Genomic DNA, 21156 nt, shown 5'->3' with positions numbered 1-21156 from the left:
TGAGCAGAGACCAATCCAGCGTTCTGCAGGATGTGAAGGACTACAAACCTCAGGCTGAAGGCCAGCAGCTCAGGATTCTTCTTCACGGACCGGTTGGAGCTGGAAAGTCCAGTTTCATCAATTCTGTCCAAAGTGTCTTAAATGGCCGAATTTACACGCAAGCATTGGCAGACAACACCTCTGGCGGCTGCTTCACCAAAAGGGTATGACAAACTTTTGATTGTGTTGATAAAAAAACCCATCCCAAACTCATTGCCATATAAAAACTTTGCAATAATAGGGTGTTTAGGTTAAATTTATATTTTTAATTATTATTACTTTACAAGGTGTGACTTTGGGAGGCTTGTGTCTTTGCAGTGGAAGGTAAAGAAAAAGTGATATGACAAAACTCAGGGTTCTGTGAGAACACTAACATAAAGTCACTGTAAAGTTAACAATGTTAAGACAAAGGAAATAACAAAAAAAAAAATCTTTATTTGCATAATTGTATTTATGAATCCTGACCCAGGATTTTAACGGGCCGGAAGCAGACATTCTCACAACTTCTTTTTTCCTCAATCACACAACTTCGTGTGACGACATCAATCGGTTTATGTTTCCTCATTCTGTGGTAGTTTGAAGAGTTAAAATCCATAAAATGAGGGGTAAATACAAATTGATGAATTCAAAACTGTGAAAAAAGAGAACTAATCTAATACGGTTTACTATGTGCTAACTGGCTGTTGCTGTCTATTTTTGCTCATAGTGATAATAATTGCTGCACTTTTCTCTATATGTGCTTTATAGTACACAACCTACAAGATCCCAAAAGGACATCCAATGGTCTTTTACCCTTTTGTCTTCAATGACATCATGGGCCTGGATCCAACCAAAGGTGTCCTTGTGAATGACGTCAAACTGGCTATGATGGGACATGTGAAGGAAGGTTACACGGTAGTGTTACTGCAAACTTTGCAGATTTTTCCCCCCATGATTACTTAATATTATTAATTAATAATATAATATATTAATATTATATTAATATTATATAATTAATATATTATTATCATATATTTATTTTGCAATTGTCATTTAACTCGATTTTAACTTGTTTTCCAGTTCAATCCTGAATCAACGTTGACGGACCTTAGGCCTAATGCATTCTACAATGAACATCCAACTGACAACGACAAAGTGCACATTCTGGTTTGTGTCATTCCTGCTGACACAGTTTCTCTAATGAGTGTCGAAACTGTGCGTAAGATTCGGGAGATCAGGCTGGAAGCCAGTAAACTGGGTGAGAGAAATCTCAGTTTATTATTTTCTACATTGGGTTTTTAATAGATCACACTGCTTGAAACTGAAATGTTACTAAAAATTTGGTAATGGTACTCCACTCAACATCTTCAGAGTATTGAACATTCACCTCCTGTAGCTTTGTAGTTTGTGTTATCACAGATAAACATCAGCTGTGGTCCGTTTGTATTCATGTCAGTTACGGGCCTCAGTAGTTTTCTGCCTTTTGTCCTGACAGATATTCCTCAAGTGGCCATTCTCACCAAGGTTGACGAGGCCTGGCCTGAAATCAAAAAAGATTTAAAGGATGTCTACAAGAGCAAGTACCTGAAGGAAAAGGTATGTTTAATTAATAATGTTATGAATTTGCACAGAGATGGAGTCAGTTGAAAATGTATTGAGTTATACGGTCAAATCATTTTAAATATATGAGCATTATCCAACTTATTCTCTTCCTATACCTTTTCTGATACCCAGTCTCGGGGTCCTGGCCAATTCAAATACACGTAACACAAAGTTCCTGTTGTAGGATTACTGCTGTTGTATACAGATCATAGACTGTAGGCTATAGAGCTCAACAGTGAGGTTCAGGAAGTGAAAATCCCATTCATATTCTGAATCGCAGATTTGATTATTAGCCATAATGTTGTAACCATCCAAGGTAGACTAACCACGAGCTACGAGACTGTGAAACGATCGCACAGCAGTTCGTAAAATAGTCACAAAATTGAATGTATTGATTTGTGTACATAGACACAAATTTGACATTTTTTCCGTGATGGTCAACACAAAATCAATTTGTATAATCCACGTAATTGTGAACTAGGAAGTATAATTAGTGGTGAACGCAGCATAGGGATGGGTGGATGGGTGGATGGGTGGATGGGTGGGTCAAAAAACACAGGACGGGTCAAAAAACACAGGACTTTCACCCAGAAGACCGGTGTTCGTGTCCCGTATGAAACCTGAAGTCAACGTTAATTTATTTGTCACGTAACTTCCATACTTCAGTTACGGAACTTACAGAGTTATATAAACGCAAACCACCATCTTTTCCAAACCTAACTAAGTAGTTTGTTGTCTAAACCTAACCAAGTTGATCTTTTCCTAAACCTAACTGAGCAGTTTTGTTTTGAAAAGACTGGAGGGGAAATTGACACATGCATCACTTGTTGCTGGACATTCGTAGGAAAAAGCACTAAAAATATGTTGTTGAAAGTCGTGCTGAGCGTCACGAAAAAAAAGGGGAATTTGTGTCTATGTACACGAATACATTTTGTAACTTTTACACAAACTGCCGTGAGACTGTGTTGTTTATTCGCCATGTCCTGGAGAAGTACTCTACTACCCACAATCCTAAGTGTAACAGCAAAGTCTCTGATTGGTGGAACTTGCTGATAAAATAGCAATGTTTACCACACCTGCAAACGGATAGTAAGGGTACGTTCTTCTACACGCTGCTTGAGGGCGTCTGCTACCGGATTTCAAACTGCGTCAACATGGCAGCTCGTTTTGGAAATCTTCTCTGATATTCCGGAAATAGAAATGTGGTTCTGTAAACGAGGTAAAGCGAGAAATAGGGCATGCAGTTGCTGAAACTATCTTAATTTTAGATCGACAGTTAATTTAAACGTTTTTTGGGGAGTTTCCAGAGGCGGAAATTCACAATGGTTTATGAAATGAGTAGTTCCTTCAAGTTCAATTCGTGAACAGAAATGTTGTGAATTTTTTTAAATGTAGATGGAGGAGTTCAGTGCAGATGTGGGTATTCCCATGAACTGTATCTTCCCTGTGAAGAACTACCATGAAGAAATCATCCTCAACAGTGACATTAACTCACTGATCCTGAACTCCTGATCCTGAAATACATCATCAACTTCGGAGATGACGGCATCAACTTCCGCAACAGTCAGCCTGAAGCTTCAGTCACATCTGCTTGATTGCAGCATAAAAACGTATTTCATGCTGTCAAAATAACAATCTGCAACATTAACCAGCACGATTTCTAACACAATCTTCTGCATGATTTCTTTGCTTATTTGTTTGTATGTGTTATAGTTTCAAAGCCCCCAGAAACCTGGCTCAAATCATCAGTGTTTCTCAGTAAATATTCATGACTTAAAAACGTTTCTCAGTGTGATGCAAAAATGCAGTGCGGAAATCGGTGCAAATTATCCGCGTTGCTGTGTTCCATTTTTCGTCAATGAGTCAAAAACACTGAATGTCTTAGTTAAGTACACAATACATAAACTAATCTGACCACAAATTTGATGCTAATCATAGCTGTTGTGGCTAGCCCCGTTCCGTGATCAACATAATGTTAGCAAGTGCATATCAGGTATATTACCATCTTCATCGTATCACAGCTGCTGGTTGATCTCAAGCCATACATTGTCCTTTATTTGGTTGTTGAGGTAGTAGTGTTTGTCGTACATTACTGTGTCTTGAGAAGGGGATGGTCCATTGTTATTACGAAACGCCAATAGTCATGAAAATGTCCCATTGGACTGAAGAAGCCCATTTGTCCGACAGTACACACTCTCCATGCAACAAACAGAAGCATATGGCTAATTGTTATGCCGAATGACTGCGATCAGTTGGAACAAAGGATTTCATTGGTCAAACATGTATTTCCGCGGACAGAAATCTGCTAAAATCGAGGCCCGTCGGTATATTTTTTCTCTCACACGAATGTTCCGCGGGGTTCCGCAAGCATTCAAAAGAACCCACAAAATCATTTTTTTTAATTTTCCGTGCAATTTTTTCGGACAAAAATCCGTGCTTGTGCTCATGTTCCGTCATTCATAATTAGAAGCTGATTGAGAAATATGTTTTCAGGGCGTTTAATTTGGTGTAGAAATCCCTCAATCCAACAGTGTCTCCATCAACTCATGTTGATTACCCCATTAACAATCAACATTGTTGAAACCCACAAAACATAATATTAATTTCTTTCTCTTTTTTTTGCGTTTAGTAGATAGTAGTACAGCCGAAGATAGACAGTAAAGTGGAGAGAGATGGGACGTCCTGCGAGCAAAGATATGCCCCACTTTATATTCATTTCTAATAGAGATCCAAAAGATACCAAATATTTAAAGTCTTGTATTGTAATATTGTACAAATGTCACCACCATGTAGCTTCAATGAACAGCTGGAACACAATAAATCTTGCTTTTCTAACCTTCTAATAATTTGTTGTTGTCAAATCTGTATCTCTCGGAGCAATACGGAGCAGAGAACTGTTGGCCTCCACCCTCACCTGTGTTATTAAATCAGGTGGTATTCTTTTGGGAATGTAAACTGTTTTTGCCAGCAGCTATCTAAACACAAACCACCAACACTATCTGTGACCTCGCAACGTCACGTTACTGAATCATGTAATGTGTTGTACAAAGTGCTAAGGTCACAGATATGGAGCTAGTCCGGCCCAGAACATCGCTCTGCTGGCTACTACAGACCACAAGCTAACGGTCAAGTACGGTTTTATGCCAACGGCGCCAGAATTCTCCAGAGAACTCTCCAGGATCACTAGTGTTAGTTGAGAAAGTTAACATTAACCAACGGGACCAGATTAGCCGACCCCTACGCCGCTGGAGATTACTGCAGGAGGAGGAGACGGCTGGATAACGTTAGATTGTCTGTCTCCGTAACTGACTATTTAGCTAACTAGCTTGTCTGGAGACTGACAAGATAGCTAGCTATCGCCTGCTCTCCTGCTGGCAAAGTAGAGGCAGACGTACCGTGACCCGGCGCTGTCCGCTGTTGGGCGCATTTTCTGTATCATGGTAGAATTAGCGAGGTAGCTAGCTAACTAGCCAGTCACTAAATGAGTAAAATTTAACAACTTAATGCTTCATCCTCACACTCTGGTCACAGCGTAGGAAAGCACAGTGCTATCACCAGATGAGGGACAACTTTGTTCAGCTCCTTTTCTGTGTTGCATGACAGCGTGGCGAATGCTAAGCTAGCTGAGTAGCCAGCCGTCCGCCCAGCGGGCTGGTGGCCAACGGCAGCGCTGTAAAGATAAATTGAGGGCGTATAAATCTTTGGATGCCTATAGTTAACTATCCTTCAGTAAAGTCAGTTAAAAAGAGATTCGTACAATATCGGTGAAGCGTTTCAGAGATGGAGAGAAAAGGTTGCTAATAGTTTAGTCTTCTGCTAACGGCAGTCGTGAGCCATTTGGCTAAATATTAGCAACATTTTCTCTCCATCTCTGAAACGTTTCGCCGATATTGTAGCTCACTAGAGCCTCGAATCACAGTTAGTCATCTCTAATGTCTGTGATATCTGGATTCTGGCACCCAGAACACAGCAAGAATATATTTTAGATGTGTAACTTTAGCCCACTGCTATCGTTAGCCTCCAGTCTTTCCTTTGTTTAGCCTCCAGCTAACACCGTGACCTCATCATGACGTCGACACAAAAAGGGTCTAAAACAGGGTTTCTTAAAGTCGTTGGGTCCGAATGGAAATTGTAGTACAAAAATGCAGAACATTTAAATTCAGTTTGATATAAAATATGTTTGACTACTCTGCTATAGCAGCTGTAGATGATGATATTTTGCTTCGTCATGGTGAGTCTCAGCGACTTCTTGTATGTCTGAGGTGGAGGATATTTTTCTGTCGGCGGGATACATAGAATATTAAAACATTTTTAATTGGTGTGACAGAATGTTACCAAGCAGACTTATTAAGAGGTGAGATACCGGTATATTCAACCTCTGAAACTCAAACTACCTCCTCTCTGTTCTGCTCATCACATGGTCACAGCGCCTCACACAGGCTGGAAGACATCATTACAGCTCAAGGGCCAATTTTAAGCTGCAGATAAATTACATTACTAAATAAACTAACTAAATAGTAAAATTATTACTAATTTCTCAAATCATAGTTAAATGGTTGGTATCCAATTTTCACCACTCGCCCTGCAGTGCTAAATGATTTCAGTCAAATTAATATCTGGTTGTGATTGATAAAGGTTTGTGGAGTTTATAAGCAGATAATATGAATTTCAGCAATACTGCACTCAGAATTTAAAATGTGTGTCAAAGATCACCAGAAGGTCTGAGAGACTGTGTACAAATGCAAGTTGCAAAATGTTAAAAAGGGAAAATCGAGTATGTATTTTATCTTAGTAAGGTGTCCTTGGGTGTCCTGAAAGGCGCCACCAAATAAACTATATTATTATTATTATTATTATTAGTATTATTATTATTAGTAGTATTATTATTAAAAGGAAATCATAACCTGTGTCACCTCTGAGCTCACACTGACTATGACAGTGAATTTATTTAACAGTTGTATCAGCAGAGAGCCCCAGCAGAGGGCAGCATGCTGTTATTTAGTGTTGACTTCCTGTTGCTGCTGCTGGTTGAATCTTCTTCCTATCACCATCTCAAAGTGTGAACACAGACGGAACAGAACCACTTAATCATAACTATATATGAATTAAATACTATAATAATTATAACTTCTTTAAACTCCTTGATTAAGGTCAAATGTGAATACTTTAAAGAGCTAAAACATGTTGTTGTCAAAAAAACTGTTTTTAAATGTATTGTTAATAGTTTTTTATTCTTAAAATGAAGAAAAAAACATTTGCTAACCTTCCCGATTTCCCCGGGAGACTCATAATTGTTCTGTATTTCTCTTGATTTAAGAAAAATTTCACACCTTTTTTCTCTTTTTTGTTATCAAACAACACAGTCTCACGGCAGTTTGTGAAATAGTCACAAAATGTATTCTATTTGATTCGTGTACATAGACACAAATTTCTCTTTTCCAACGAATGTCCAGCAATGCATGTGTCAATTTCCGCTCCAGTCTTTTCAAAATAAAACTGCTTAGGTTTAGGAAAAGGTTGACTTGGTTAGGCTTAGGCAACAAAACTGCTTAGTTAGGTTTAAGAAAAGATTGTGGTTTGTAGTTAAATAACACCGGGGTTTGAATCCAACCCCTTTGCTGCATGTCATCCCCTCTCTCTCCCCCTTTCTCAACTATCACTATCACTATCACTATCAAATAAAGTCAAATAGCCAAAAAAAATTCCGAAAAAGATCCAAAAAATGTTAGTAAAATATGTGAAAAATGTCCAAAAAATATGTGTAAAATGTCAGAAAAATATAAAAATAATTATTAGTAAAATATGTCATTTTGGATTCACAACTCAAATTTGATAAACAAGGTGAAATATTGGCTTAAACTAAACCAAACCTGTGATCAATGATTATTGATTGGGAACATACATATGTAAATTGATTATAATGTATGATGTGGTATTATGTATTTTTATTTTTTTTCTTAAAAGCCTAAACGGCTGCTTCACCAGAAGGGTATGAGGAACTTTTTATTGTGTTGATAAAGAAATTATCCCAAAACTTGTATCCGTATTTCTTCTACTACTTTTCAGCCAAGGGTTACAAAGTGAGTGGTTTCTGCCTTTGCAGTGGAAGAGAAACAAAGTTATAATAAAACTCCATAAGAACAGCAGCTTAAAGTCACTTTAAAGTAAATAATATTTAAACAAAGAGAAATAAAGCTATGGATAAAAGAGATCATAACATCATATTAAAACAACAGCAGAACAATCCACTAATACAACTATTATTCAGAAAGACAAGTTTCTGAACATGCATCAGTGACACAACTGCTGCACATAAACTGGCAATTGAGAAGAGGACGGCCCATCCTTATTCCGAAACGCCAATAGTCCGAAAAATGTCCCATTGGACTAAAAAAGCCCATTTGTCTGGAACAAAGAATTTCATTGGTCAAACATGTATTTCTGCAGACGGAAATCTGCTGAAATCAAGGTCCATCCGTATATTATGTTCCGCAGGATTCCACAAGCATTCATAAGAACCCACAAAATCTGTTTTTATTATTTTCCGTGGAATTTTTTCGGACGAAAATCCATAATTGTGCTCATGTTCCATCATTCATAATTAGAAGCTGATTGAGAAAATATGTTTTCAGGGCCTTTAATTTGCTGTAGAAATTCCTCAATCCAACAGTGTCTCCATCAACTTATGTTGATTATCCCATTAACAATCAACATTGTTGAAACCCACAAAACATAATAGTACAGCCGAAGATAGACAGTAAAGTGGGGAGAGAGGGGACGTCCTGCGAGCAAAGAGATGCCCAACTTTATATTATTTCTAATAGAGATCCAAAAGATACCAAATATTTAAAGTCTTGTATTGTAATATTGCACAAATGTCACCACCATGTAGCTTCAATGAACAGCTGAACACGATAAATCTTGCTTTTCTAATCTTCTAATAATTTGTTGTTGTCAAATCTGTATCTCTCGGAGCAATACGGAGCAGAGGACTGTTGGCCTCCACCCTCACCTGTGTTATTAAATCAGGTGGCATTCTTTTGGGAATGTAAACTGTTTTGCCAGCAGCTATCTAAACACAAACCACAAACACTATCTGTGACCTCCGAACGTCGCGTTACTGAATCATGTAATGTGTTGTACAAAGTGCTAAGGTCACAGATATGGGGCTAGTCCGGCCCAGAACATCGCTCTGCTGGCTACTACAGACCACAAGCTAACGGTCAAGTACGGTTCTATGCCAACGGCGCCAGAATTCTCCAGAGAACTCTCCAGGATCACCAGTGTTAGTTGAGAAAGTTAACATTAACCAACGGGACCAGATTAGCCGACCCCTACGCCGCTGGAGATTACTTCAGGAGGAGTAGACGGCTGGATAACGTTAGTTAGCTAGCTAGATTGTCTGATTGAGACTGACAAGCTAGCTAGCTAACGCCTTCTCTCCTCCCGGTGAAGTCGTCTCCTAGCGGCGAGGAGTGAGGCAGAGGGACCGTGACCCGGCGCTGTCCGCTGTTGGGCTCATTTTCTGTAGCATGTTGGAATTAGCGAGGTAGCTAGCTAACTAGCCAGTAGCTAAATGAGTAAAATTTAACATTTTAATGCTTCATCGTCACACTCTGGTCACAGCGTAGGAAAGCACAGTGCTATCTCCAGATGAGGGACAACTTTGTTTGGCTTATTTTCTGTGTTGCATGATGGTGGTATTAGCAAGCTAAGCTAGCTAAGTAGCCAGCCGTCCGCCCAGCGGGTTGGTGGCCAACGGCAGCGCTGTAAAGATAAATTGAGGGCGTATAAATCTTTGGATGCCTATAGTTAACTATCCTTCAGTAAAGTCAGTCAGAAAGAGAGTCGTACAATATTGGCGATGTAGATGAGCAGAGTGAGCTATAGAGCTGCTGGTCGCAGCTCAAAAGACAGAGGAAAAGAACTCTGCTTTGACGATTGACATTAAGGGGGTTTCTGAGCAGTTTACCCAACAGAAGTGCTCGTCATACAATTGCCGAGAAATGCAATTCTTGCAGAAATCTCCAGATGTCTAAAGTTTTTGATTCCAAATCACAGCATGGCTTTTTTACGGTGTTCCTCAAGGTCTTGGTGTCTTAATGTGGGATTTTGGAGGGATTATTGATAATTTTTATCAATTCTCAAGTGGTAAAAAAATGGTTAAATTTAGCACCAAATAGCATCAACCCAAAAATTGCTGCAACAACCTATGAGACATAATAGAACATGGAGATGACCATCATATACTGCTATCATAATGTTCTAAGCCCGTATAAACACTTTTACAATTGATTTGAAATAATTAATGAATTAATTCATGTTTATTTCGGATTTATTACTAGAACAACTTGACACACAGTGCTGAGCTGCACCTCAAATTAGTCTTCAAGTTCCCAGCTTTCAGATGATGTAAACCACTTCTATGTTACATCTACTGTTGTTTTTTTTCTACATCCTGCTGAAAATGAAAGTGAAAATGTGAGGCTTGTGGTCTGAAAAGACTTCTGTGTATTTTGGGTGTGTCTAACTGATGACTACATAAAATACTGCTCATAGTCCAACTCTCACATACGGGCTTTCACTTTGTTCCAGAACAACAACCCAGGTACAACGTTTCCATTATCCACAGACGTGTAATACATTTGTTCTTCCTGTGATTGTGAAATAGCTTTTTATTTGTTTTGAATAGAATATACAAAATATGATCATTGTAAGAACTGATATCATCATGGAAAAATTAATCACATTTTTTTTTTATAATATTGAGACTTTGTGTCTCTCAGTATAATGTAGTTTAATTTGATTCAACTCTGCGTCTTGTGCTGCTGTTTTTTTATGTGTTTGGTTGAGTGTCACTCACACATTGAAATATGAACTCAGAGTTTTACTGTATTTTATTCTCCAGTCATGGGAGCTGAACAGTCCAAACCTCAATTCCCTGGAGCAGCTCCTCCATGTAAGATTGTTTAAAAATAACATATTTCTTGTTTAAAACTACACATTGTTGCATGATGACTGTATTTTCACAATCTTTTATTTTGTCTGAACATCTGTCATGCATTCATCAGTTTTCAACAAACAATGGAGGGACATACCGTGGGAGTGAGTATCTGCACCTTTTTCAACAAAATCTTTCACTTACAAACGTCACAAATGTACTTGTGATGGACCTGTTCTGTTTGTTTCCTCATTTGATGACATCCTAATTAACTTCCCAGTTGTTGTGTGACATAGATCTGGTGAAAGTTTCTATAAGATGACTCTAATGTAACGTCTCCTTCTCTGAGCAGAGACCAATCCAGCGTTCTGCAGTATGTGAAGGACTACAAACCTCAGACTGAAGGCCAGCTGCTCAGGATTCTTCTTCACGGACTGGTTGGAGCTGGAAAGTCCAGTTTCATCAACTCTGTCGAAAGTATCTTACGTGGCCGAATGTACACGCAAGCTTTGGCGGACAACACCTTGGGCGACTCTTTCACCAAAAAGGTATGAGGAACGTTTGATTGTGTTGATAAAGAAAACATCCCAAAACTTTGCAAACTTTTATTCGTATTTATTTTACTACTTTTCAACCAAGGGTTACAAAGTGAGAGGTTTCTGCCTTTGCAGTGGAAGAGAAATAAAGTTATAATAAAACTCTATAAGAACAGCAGCTTAAAGTCACTTTAAAGTAAACAATATTAAAACAAAGGGAAGTAAAGCTATGGATAAAAGAGATCATAGCATCATATTAAAACAACAGCAGAACAATCCACTAATACAACTATTATTCAGGAAGACAAGTTTCTGAACATGCAGCAGTGACACAACTGCTGCACATAAACTGTTTAAGGCCCACAGCTGACGGGAAGCCTTAATTGACTTCCTGTTTGACTTCTTGTGAGGACTCCACCTACTTGGACATTTTTAGAGGAAACCTTTATCTTTTTAGCCTGGCTTTTACTTAAAGGGACTGTTTGTAACTTTTTAAGCGTATAAATGTAGCGGGTCGGCACACATGCGCACTCGCGTGTGGCCGGAGCCTCGTTTCCGCTGCCTGCTCTCCTTCACTCAGACAGCGCGCGCGTCCTCCACCTCTAGACGTGAACGCGCGCTCAATCCACACTGCAGAAGAGTTAGTTTAGCTCTGAGAATATCTAGTGAATGCACAGGGGACGTTTGTGCAGAAATAAATGCTGCAGCTCCTCCAGATCAACAGAGGTTTCCCGTGTCTTGTGAAGTGACGGAGCTCTTCAGAGAGTTACGTTGTCTTCTCGTTACCGACCGGGTGCCGGTGTCTCCTCTGCTCTCTCCGGCTGCGAGCAGAGAGAGCAGGGAGACACGCTGCAGAGCCCCGCTGCTTCAGCCTGCACTTAGGCAGGAAAAGCCAACACTAGGATCAGATCTAAATCATGTTCATGGAGAGACCTTCGTCTGGTCAGCTATCATTACTGCCAAGCAGCTGAAATATAGAGTGATATTGTGGTTTTAGCTGACGTGTGTCGCCTCACTGTTTTGAGCGATGCTCGTTCAGGTATATTTAGAGCGAGAAAGCGCGAGCTCGACGCTAACTTTCGTTGATTTCACGGCCACAGGTGTCGCTGTTAAGAAGCATTTCTGAAAGTTACAAATAGTCCCTTTAAGGTGCCTCGTCATTTATTGCCTCAGTTTTTAAGACTTAATCATTGATTTTCATAATATTTCTATCTCTTGAGCCTATTTATTCTACTGAACTTTATGTAATTGAACATTTTATGGTTTATTGTTGTTTTGCAAAATGATATTGTTTATTTTTTGTCTTGTTTTTGTTTTGTTTTTTTAAATCTGTGCTGTTTTAATCTTGCACTGTGAATCACTTTGGGCTACAATAAAGTTGAGTTAAGTTGAGTTGTTGTCGGTGTCCCATGCGCGCTCGCGTGTGGCTACGCTGTTCAGACAAGACTCCAACACAAACTACACGGAAGCACGAAAACAGCAAAGTTGTATCTAGTGAAGCCCGTCTGTTAAACAGTGTTGGCCACGGTCGGAGGACACGGGGGAGACCGTAGCTTTGGTCTCCAGGACCGGAGTCTCTGCTGTACTCTGCTCCTCTGCCTGCCTTCAGTCATCTAGCTCCACCTCACGTGCATGCGCGCTCACTCCACACTGCAGAAGACTTCGTAGCTCTGAGAATATCTAATGAATGTACAGTGGACGTTTGTGCAGAAATAACTGCTGCAGCTCCTCCAGACCAACAGAGGTTTCCCGTGTCTTGTGAAGTGACGGGGCTCCGCAGAGAGTAACGTTATCGTCTCCGACCAAAACTCCGGTGTCTCCCCTGTTCCCTCCGGTCGCGGCCAAAAGCGAACACTAGGATCAGCACTGATTCATGGAGAGACCTTCGTCTGGTCAGCTAACATTACTGCAAAGCAGCTGAAATATAGAGTGATATTGTGGTTTTAGCTGACGTGTGTCTCCTCACTGTTTTGAGCGATGCTCGTTCATGTCTATTTAGAGCGAGCACAAGCGCAAACGGCCACAGGTGTCGCTATTAACAAGCATTTCTGATTCTTACAAATAGTCCCTTTAAGGTTGCAGGTTTAGTCAACTGAAGCTGCCTCAACTTCTCAGTAAGTAAAGGTCATGAGAAATGTTCAAAATGTTTCTGATGTGTTCTCATTTATGTCTGCTGTTTCTTCTTTCTTTGAATAATTTTTATTACTAGAGCAGTGCCCGTTCGGAGCGGCCCAATTTCTTGGCTTCCGGAGGTGCTGCTTGCAGTGTTGTTGGGGGTGTGCCTGTTCGAAGCGTGTTCCCGTTTCGAGCGGGCAGGTGGTTTGACTTCCAGGAGTGCTGCTTGCAGCATTGTCGGGTTGTGCCCGTTCCACGCAGGCCGATTGCTTGTTCCCCAGGAGTGCAGCTTGCGATGTTATCGGGGGTATTCCCGTTCGAAGTGCGTTCCCATTTCGAGCGATTGCTTGGCTTCCGGGAGTGCTGCTTGCAGCATTATTGAGGGTGTGCCCGTTTGAAGCGCGTTCCCGTTCGAAGCAGGCTGACTGCTTGACTTCCGGGACTGCTGCTTGCGGCGTTGTCGGCGGCGTACCCGTTCGAAGAGCGTTCCTGTTCCGAGCGAGTCAATTGCTTGTTCCCCGGGAGTGCTGCTTGCAGCGTTATCCGGGGGGCGAGCCCGTTCGAAGCACTTTCCCGTTCCAAGTGGGCCTATTGCATGGCCCCCGGGAGCACTGCTTGCAGCGTTGTTGGGGGCGTACCCTTTCAAAGTACGTTCCCGTTCCGAGCGGGCTGATTGCTTGGCACCCAGGAGTGCTGCTCGCAGCGTTGTTGGGGGCGCACCCCTTCAAAGTACGTACCCGTTCCGAGCGGGCCGATTACTTGGCTTCTGGGAGCGCTGCTTGCAGCGTTGTAGGGGGTGTGCCCGTTCAAAGCTTGTTCCCGTTCCTTCCGAACACGTTCCCGTTCCGAGTGGGCCGATTGCTTGTCCCCCAGGAGTGCTGCTCGCAGCGTTTTCGGTCGTGCCCATTCCAAGCAGGCCGCTTGCTTGTTCCCCGTGAGTGCTGCTCGCAGCGTTATCGGGGGGCGTGCCCCTTCAAAGTAAGTTTCCGTTCCAAGCAGGGAGATTGCTTGTCTTCCAGGAGTGCTGTTTGCAGCGTTGTTTGGTTATGCCTGTTCCGAGCGGGCCAATTGCTTATTCCCCGGGAGTGCTGCTTGTAACATTATCAGGGGCATGCCCATTTAAAGCACGTCCCCGTTCGAAGCAGGCCAATTACTTGGCTTCCTCGGTCCTCAGAGCCTTGAAGCCTCGCCCCTGTTGCTGCATAGAGTACTGGTCGATTGTTTATTCAAAGTTATTAATGCAGTCTGTTTTTGCTCACAGTGATAATAACGCTTTTCTCTATATGTGCTTTATAGTACACAACCTTCAAGATCCCAAAAGGAAATCCAAAGACCTTTTACCCTTTTGTCTCCAATGACATCATGGGCCTGGGTCAAACCGGAGGTGTCCTTGTGAATGACGTCAAACTGGCTATGATGGGACATGTGAAGGACGGTTACAAGGTACAGTTTCTGCAAACTTTGCAGATTTTTTCCACATAATTACTTAATATTATTATTTTGAATTATAAGTTATTTATAGTGCAATTGTCATTTAACTTGATTTGAACCTGTTTTCCAGTTCGATCCTGAATCAATGTTGACGGACCTTGGGCCTAATGCTTTCTACAACGAACATTCAACTGACAACGACAAAGTGCACGTTCTGGTTTGTGTCGTTCCTGCCGACACATTTTCTCAAGTGAGAGAAGAAACTGTGTGGAAGATTCGGGAGATCAGGAAGGAAGCCAGTAAACTGGGTGAGAGCAGAAATCTCTCTTTATAGACCTCTTTTCTGTTAGTAAACATGATGAAGTATTTTGTGGGCGGAGCGTTAAGTGGAGGCAGAATAATTCTCTGGCTAGCAAGTATTGTTGGCTTGTTTTTTTAACAATGGCTGAAGAAAGTACTAGCTTCTCTCAATATGTACTGTCACTCACTCTCCAGGATCACGAGTGTTAGTTGAGAAAGTTATTCATGTCAGTTACGGGCCTCAGTAGTTTTCTGCCTTTTGTCCTGACAGGGATTCCTCAAGTGGCCATTTTCACCAAGATTGACTTGGCCTGTCCTGAAATCAAAAATGAGTTAAAGAAGGTCTACAAGCTCAAGTACCTGAAGGAAAAGGTATGTTTAATTAATAATATTATAAATTTGCACAGAGATGGAGTCAGTTGAAAATGTGTTGAGTTATAAGGTCAAAACATTTTAAATATATGAGCACTATCCGATTTATTCTCTTCCTATACTTTTTCTGATACCCAGTCCCGGGGTCCTGGCCAATTCAAATACACGTAACACAAAGTTCCTGTTGTAGGATTACTGCTGTTGTATACAGATCATAGACTGTAGGCTATAGAGCTCAACAGTGAGGTTCAGGAAGTGAAAATCCCATTCATATTCTGAATCGCAGATTTGATTATTAGCCATAATGTTGTAACCATCCAAGGTAGACTAACCACGAGTTACGAGATTGTGAAACGATCGCACAGCAGTTTGTGAAATAGTCATGAAATTGAATGTATTGATTCGTGTACATAGACACAAATTTCACATTTTTTTCATGATGGTCAACACGAAATCAATTCTCATAATCCACGTAATTGTGAACCAGGAAGTATAATTAGTGGTGAAAGCAGCATGGGGTCGGGGTCGGGGTCGGGGTCGGGGTGGATGGGTGGGTCAAAAAACACGTGACTTTCACCCAGAAGACCGGTGTTCGTGTCCCGTGTGAAACCAGAAGTCAACGTTGATTTATTTGTCACGTAACTTCCATACTTCAGGTACGGAACTTACGGAGTTATTTTAACCCAAACCACCATCTTTTCCTAAACCTAACTAAGTAGTTTGTTGCCTAAGCCTAACCAAGTCGATCTTTTCCTAAACCTAACTGAGTAGTTTCGTTTTGAAAAGACTGGAGCGGAAATTGACACATGCATCACAAAAAAAGGGGAATTCGTGTTTTTGTACACAAACTGCCGTGAGACTGTGTTGTTTATTCGCGATGTCCTGGAGACGTACTGCACTACCCACAATCCTAAGTGTAACAGCGACGGTCTGATTGGTGGAGCTCGCTGTTAAAATAGCAATGTTTACCACACCTGCAAACGGATAGTAAGGGTACGTTCCTCTACGCGCTGCTGGATGATATCATGGAAATATAAATGTGGTTCTGTAAACGAGGTGCGGTGAGAAATAAGGCATGCAGTTGCTAAATCTGTCTTATTTTAGATCGACATTTCATTTAAAAGTTTTTCAGGAGTTTCCAGAAGCAGAAATTCACAATGGTTTAAGGGATGAGTAGCTCCTTCACTCTTATAATAATTATATAAACAGTCTTGTACCTTTGCCTTTTTCCCGTTTTCCAATGCTTTTTTGCTCAGAATCAAATGTTTAATGGTCATGATTCATCTCGTAGATGGTTGGCTTGGTTCCATGCTTAGTCTTAATCGTTCTGAGCTGTAATTTGTGAACAGAAATGTTGTGATTTTTTTAAATGTAGATGCAGCAGTTCAGTGCAGATGTGGGTATTCCCATGAACTGCATCTTCCCTGTGAAGAACTACCATGAAGAAATCGACCTCAACAGTGACATTGACTCACTGATCCTGAGCTCACTGAAATCCATCATCAACTTCGGAGATGACTTCATCAACTCCCACAACAGTCAGCCTGAAGCTTCAGACACATCTGCTTGATTGCAGCATAAAAACGTATTTCATGCTGTCAAAATAACAATCTGCAACATTAACCAGCACGATTTCTAACACAATCTTCTGCATGATTTCTTTGCTTATTTGTTTGTATGTGTTATAGCTTTAAAGCCCCCAGAAACCTGGCTCAAATCATCAGTGTTTCTCAGTAAATATTCATGAATTGAATACTTTTCTTAGTGTGATGCAAAAATACAGTGCGGAAATACAGAAAATCGGTGCAAATTAGCCGCGTTGCCGTGTTCCATTTTTCGTCAATGAGCCAAAACCACTGAATGTCTTAGTTAAGTACACAATACATACACTAATCTGACCACAAATTTGATGCTAACATTAGCTGTTGTGGCTAGCCCCGTTCCGTGACTAAAATAATGTTAGCAAGTGCATATCAGGTATATTACCACCTTCATCATATCCCAGCTGCTGGATGATCTCAAGCCATACATTGTCCTTTATTTGATTGTTGAGGTAGTACTGTTTGTCGTACATTACTTGGTGTTGAGAAAGGGATGGTCCATTTTTATTCCAAAACACCAATAGTCCGACAAATGTCCCATTGGACTGAAGAAGCCCATTATTCCGACAGTCTGTTACCCTGAAAAACAAACTCCCATTGTTCCAAGGCCCCAAAAATACACACTCACCATCCAACAAACAGAAGCATATGGCGATCAGTTGGAACAAAGGATTTCATTGCAATTTTTTCGGACAAAAATCCATCCTTCAATTTCTGCCTTTAATTTGCTGTAGAAATCCCTCAATCCAACAGTGTCTCCATCAACTCATGTTGATTATCCCATTAACAATCAACATTTTTGAAACCCACAAAACATTATATTAATTTCTTTCTCTCTTTTTTTTGCTTTTAGTAGATAGTACAGCCGAATATGGACAGTAAAGTGGAGAGAGATGGGACGTCCTGCGAGCAAAGAGATGCCCCACTTTATATTAATTTCTTATAGAGATCCAAAAGATACCAAATATTTTAAGTCTTGTATTGTAATATTGCACCAATGTCACCACCATGTAGCTTCAATGAACAGCTGCAACACAATAAATCTTGCTTTTCTAACCTTCTAATAATTTGTTGTTGTCAAATCTGTATCTCTCGGAGCAATACGGAGCAGAGAACTGTTGGCCTCCACCCTCACCTGTGTTATTAAATCAGGTGGCATTCTTTTGGGAATGTAAACTGTTTTTGCCAGCAGCTATCTAAACACAAACCACCAACACTATCTGTGACCTCGGAACGTCGCGTTACTGAATCATGTAATGTGTTGTACAAAGTGCTAAGGTCACAGATATGGGGCTAGTCCGGCCCAGAACATCGCTCTGCTGGCTACTACAGACCACAAGCTAACGGTCAAGTACGGTTTTATGCCAACGGCACCAGAATTCTCCAGAGAACTCTCCAGGATCACCAGTGTTAGTTGAGAAAGTTAACATTAACCAACGGGACCAGATTAGCCGACCCCTACGCCGCTGGAGATTACTTCAGGAGGAGTAGACGGCTGGATAACGTTAGTTAGCTAGCTAGATTGTCTGATTGAGACTGACAAGCTAGCTAGCTAACGCCTTCTCTCCTCCCGGTGAAGTCGTCTCCTAGCGGCGAGGAGTGAGGCAGAGGGACCGTGACCCGGCGCTGTCCGCTGTTGGGCTCATTTTCTGTAGCATGTTGGAATTAGCGAGGTAGCTAGCTAACTAGCCAGTAGCTAAATGAGTAAAATTTAACATTTTAATGCTTCATCCTCACACTCTGGTCACAGCGTAGGAAAGCACAGTGCTATCTCCAGATGAGGGACATTTGTTTGGCTTATTTTCTGTGTTGCATGATGGTGGTATTAGCAAGCTAAGCTAGCTAAGTAGCCAGCCGTCCGACCAGCGGCTGGTGGCCAACGGCAGCGCTGTAAAGATAAATTGAGGGCGTATAAATCTTTTGATGCCTATAGTTAACTATCCTTCAGTAAAGTCAGTCAAAAAGAGAGTCGTACAAAATTGGTGATATAAATGAAGCGTTTCAGAAGCTTTGTCAACCGACCGACCGGCAGAGTGAGCTATAGAGCTGCTGGTTGCAGCTAACAAAGACAGAGGAAAAGAACTCTGTTCTAACGATTGACGATGAGGGGGTTTCTGAGCAGTTTACACAACAGAAGTGCTCGTCATACAATTGCAGAGAAATGCAATTCTTGCAGAAATCTCCAAATGTCTAAAGTTTTTGATCCCATCACAGCATGGCTTTTTTTTATGGTGTTCCTAAAGGTCTTGGTGTCTTAAAGGTCACCTATTATGCAAAATGCACTTTTCCATGTCTTTTAAACATCAATATCTGTCCCCAGTGTGTCTACAGGTCACCACAGTATCATAAAAGACCATCCTCTCTCTTTTTCTCCTGCTCCATTTGTCCGGAAATGGGTGTTGAAAATCACATCGCAGCTTTTCCTTCTCTTCTGACGTCATTAGAGAATTGCAAGCGATGGGTTGGTGGAACCAGAGAACGCGCAGCTAGCTGACCCCGCCCCACAGCGCGTCACTGTCTCTCCTTGTCAACCGAACTTGAGCAAAGTAGCTCCTACTGTTAGTGTAGCAGCAGAACAGTCTTCATGTACTCCCATCATCTAAATATAACATGTTCTTTCACAAAGGCTTTATGTAATTACACTGTTTAAACAGCTGATATTTATATATTATATATATTTGATGTCATGCATGTAGCAGAGTACAGGTAGTAAATAGTGACTGTAAGCAACACAACACATTTCTGTTTCACAGTCAAACTTTATTTGAGTTGACAGATGACAATATTAATTATTCACAGCATTTTTAATCATCCCACCTGTTAGTTAGTTATGTTGACATGGTACAGGAGAAAGTCTTTCAGCTCCGGTGAACTAAGCTCCGGTGGTCTGTAGTCATGGTAACACAGTGACAGCTTCTACTGTAACTAAAACACCATTACTCTGATTACTTTTAGACGTTTATCAGGTGTCTTTTACCAGAAATAATGAACTGTTTCACATCTTCTATTTTCCACCCTGATGGTCGCTGTGTTTACACACCGTCTCATAGCGGTAGCATGTAGCTAACCCATTAGCATGTAGCTACATGCTAATGGGTTAGCTCTGTATCTCCCATCTGCTCTCAGCTATCTGCTCTCAGCTGTCTGCTCTCAGCTATCTGCTCTCAGCTGTCTGCTCTCAGCTATCTGCTCTCAGCTGTCTGCTCACAGCTATCTGCTCTCAGCTGTCTGCTCTCAGCTGTCTGCTCACAGCTGTCTGCTCTCAGCTGTCTGCTCTCAGCTGTCTGCTCACAGCTATCTGCTCACAGCTGTCTGCTCTCAGCTGTCTGCTCACAGCTGTCTGTTCTCCTCTGGGATGATTCTGTCGGTCATTTCTCACAGATGGATCTGTAAAGACAGACGTAAAACAGAGTGTATGTTTACGGTTTACAGAGTTGATGCATGAGGTAAACACTGAGTTAACTAACAGAGATATAAATAGTATTATTTACCTGAGAGAAACCGTCAGGAAAACCTGGAATCTGGACCGCAGATGTTGATCATATGTCGCCGATTTCTGATCAGATTCCTCCGGCAACGTGCGCTGGGTGAAGTTTCTGGTTTATAAACTTGAAATGAGTTTATTAACTCTTCTGCTTCTCCCTCTCTCTTAGCTCTCTCTCTTTCCGCGAACTTCTCTGGGTAGGGGGAGTTGACGCTGTGTTGTTGAGGATGTTTGATTGACAGAAACGCTGACCAATCAGAGCAGAGTGGGAGGAGACAGGCTGTGAATCAGCTTCTGTCAAACAGAGCCTCTGAGCTGGTATATGCAGGCTGACAGTATGAGAAGAATAAAGGTTTTTTTGAACATTGCAGCATGTAAACATGTTCTAGTGCAACATTAAAATACATCTATGAACCTGGAAATGAGCATAATATGAGACCTTTAATGTGGTATTTTGGAGGGATTATTGACCATTTTTATCAATTCTTGATTGGTAAAAAAATTGTTAAATTTAGCACCAAATAGCATCAACCCAAAAATTGCTGCAACAACTTATGAGACATAATAGAGCATGGAGATGAACATCATGTACTTCTATCATAATGTTCTAAAAACTTTTACAATTAATTTTAAATAATTAATGAATTCATTCATGTTTGTTTTTGATTTATTAATAGAACAATATGACACACAGTGCTGAGCTGCACCTCAAGTTAGTCTTCAAGTTCCCGGCTTTCAGATGATGTACACCACTTC

The 21156-nt window shown here is 41.0% G+C and overlaps 2 protein-coding genes across 2 annotated transcripts in view; both read left to right on the top strand.

Moving 5' to 3' along the window:
- LOC141756088 (interferon-induced protein 44-like) overlaps positions 1-4463 on the top strand; it is a 30834-nt gene extending 26371 nt beyond the window's left edge. Inside the window, exons 11-15 of the mRNA XM_074615571.1 lie at positions 8-203; positions 787-933; positions 1099-1276; positions 1514-1614; positions 3016-4463. Coding sequence (XP_074471672.1) covers positions 8-58 — 51 coding nt within the window. The 3' untranslated portion in view covers positions 59-203; positions 787-933; positions 1099-1276; positions 1514-1614; positions 3016-4463. The remainder of the gene's footprint in view (positions 1-7; positions 204-786; positions 934-1098; positions 1277-1513; positions 1615-3015) is intronic.
- LOC141756082 (interferon-induced protein 44-like) overlaps positions 1-17093 on the top strand; it is a 33758-nt gene extending 16665 nt beyond the window's left edge. Inside the window, exons 2-8 of the mRNA XM_074615562.1 lie at positions 10529-10579; positions 10692-10725; positions 10914-11109; positions 14509-14655; positions 14774-14951; positions 15215-15315; positions 16691-17093. Of these exons, the coding sequence (XP_074471663.1) occupies positions 10531-10579; positions 10692-10725; positions 10914-11109; positions 14509-14655; positions 14774-14951; positions 15215-15315; positions 16691-16885 (900 nt within the window). The 5' untranslated portion in view covers positions 10529-10530 and the 3' untranslated portion in view covers positions 16886-17093. The remainder of the gene's footprint in view (positions 1-10528; positions 10580-10691; positions 10726-10913; positions 11110-14508; positions 14656-14773; positions 14952-15214; positions 15316-16690) is intronic.
- Positions 17094-21156: the final 4063 nt, after the last annotated feature.

Source organism: Sebastes fasciatus, chromosome 18 (genome assembly GCF_043250625.1).
Source record: "Sebastes fasciatus isolate fSebFas1 chromosome 18, fSebFas1.pri, whole genome shotgun sequence".
NCBI classification, from domain to species: Eukaryota; Metazoa; Chordata; class Actinopteri; order Perciformes; family Sebastidae; genus Sebastes; species Sebastes fasciatus.
Note: the sequence above shows the minus strand (reverse complement) of the source record. Positions and strands in the feature narration are given on the sequence as shown.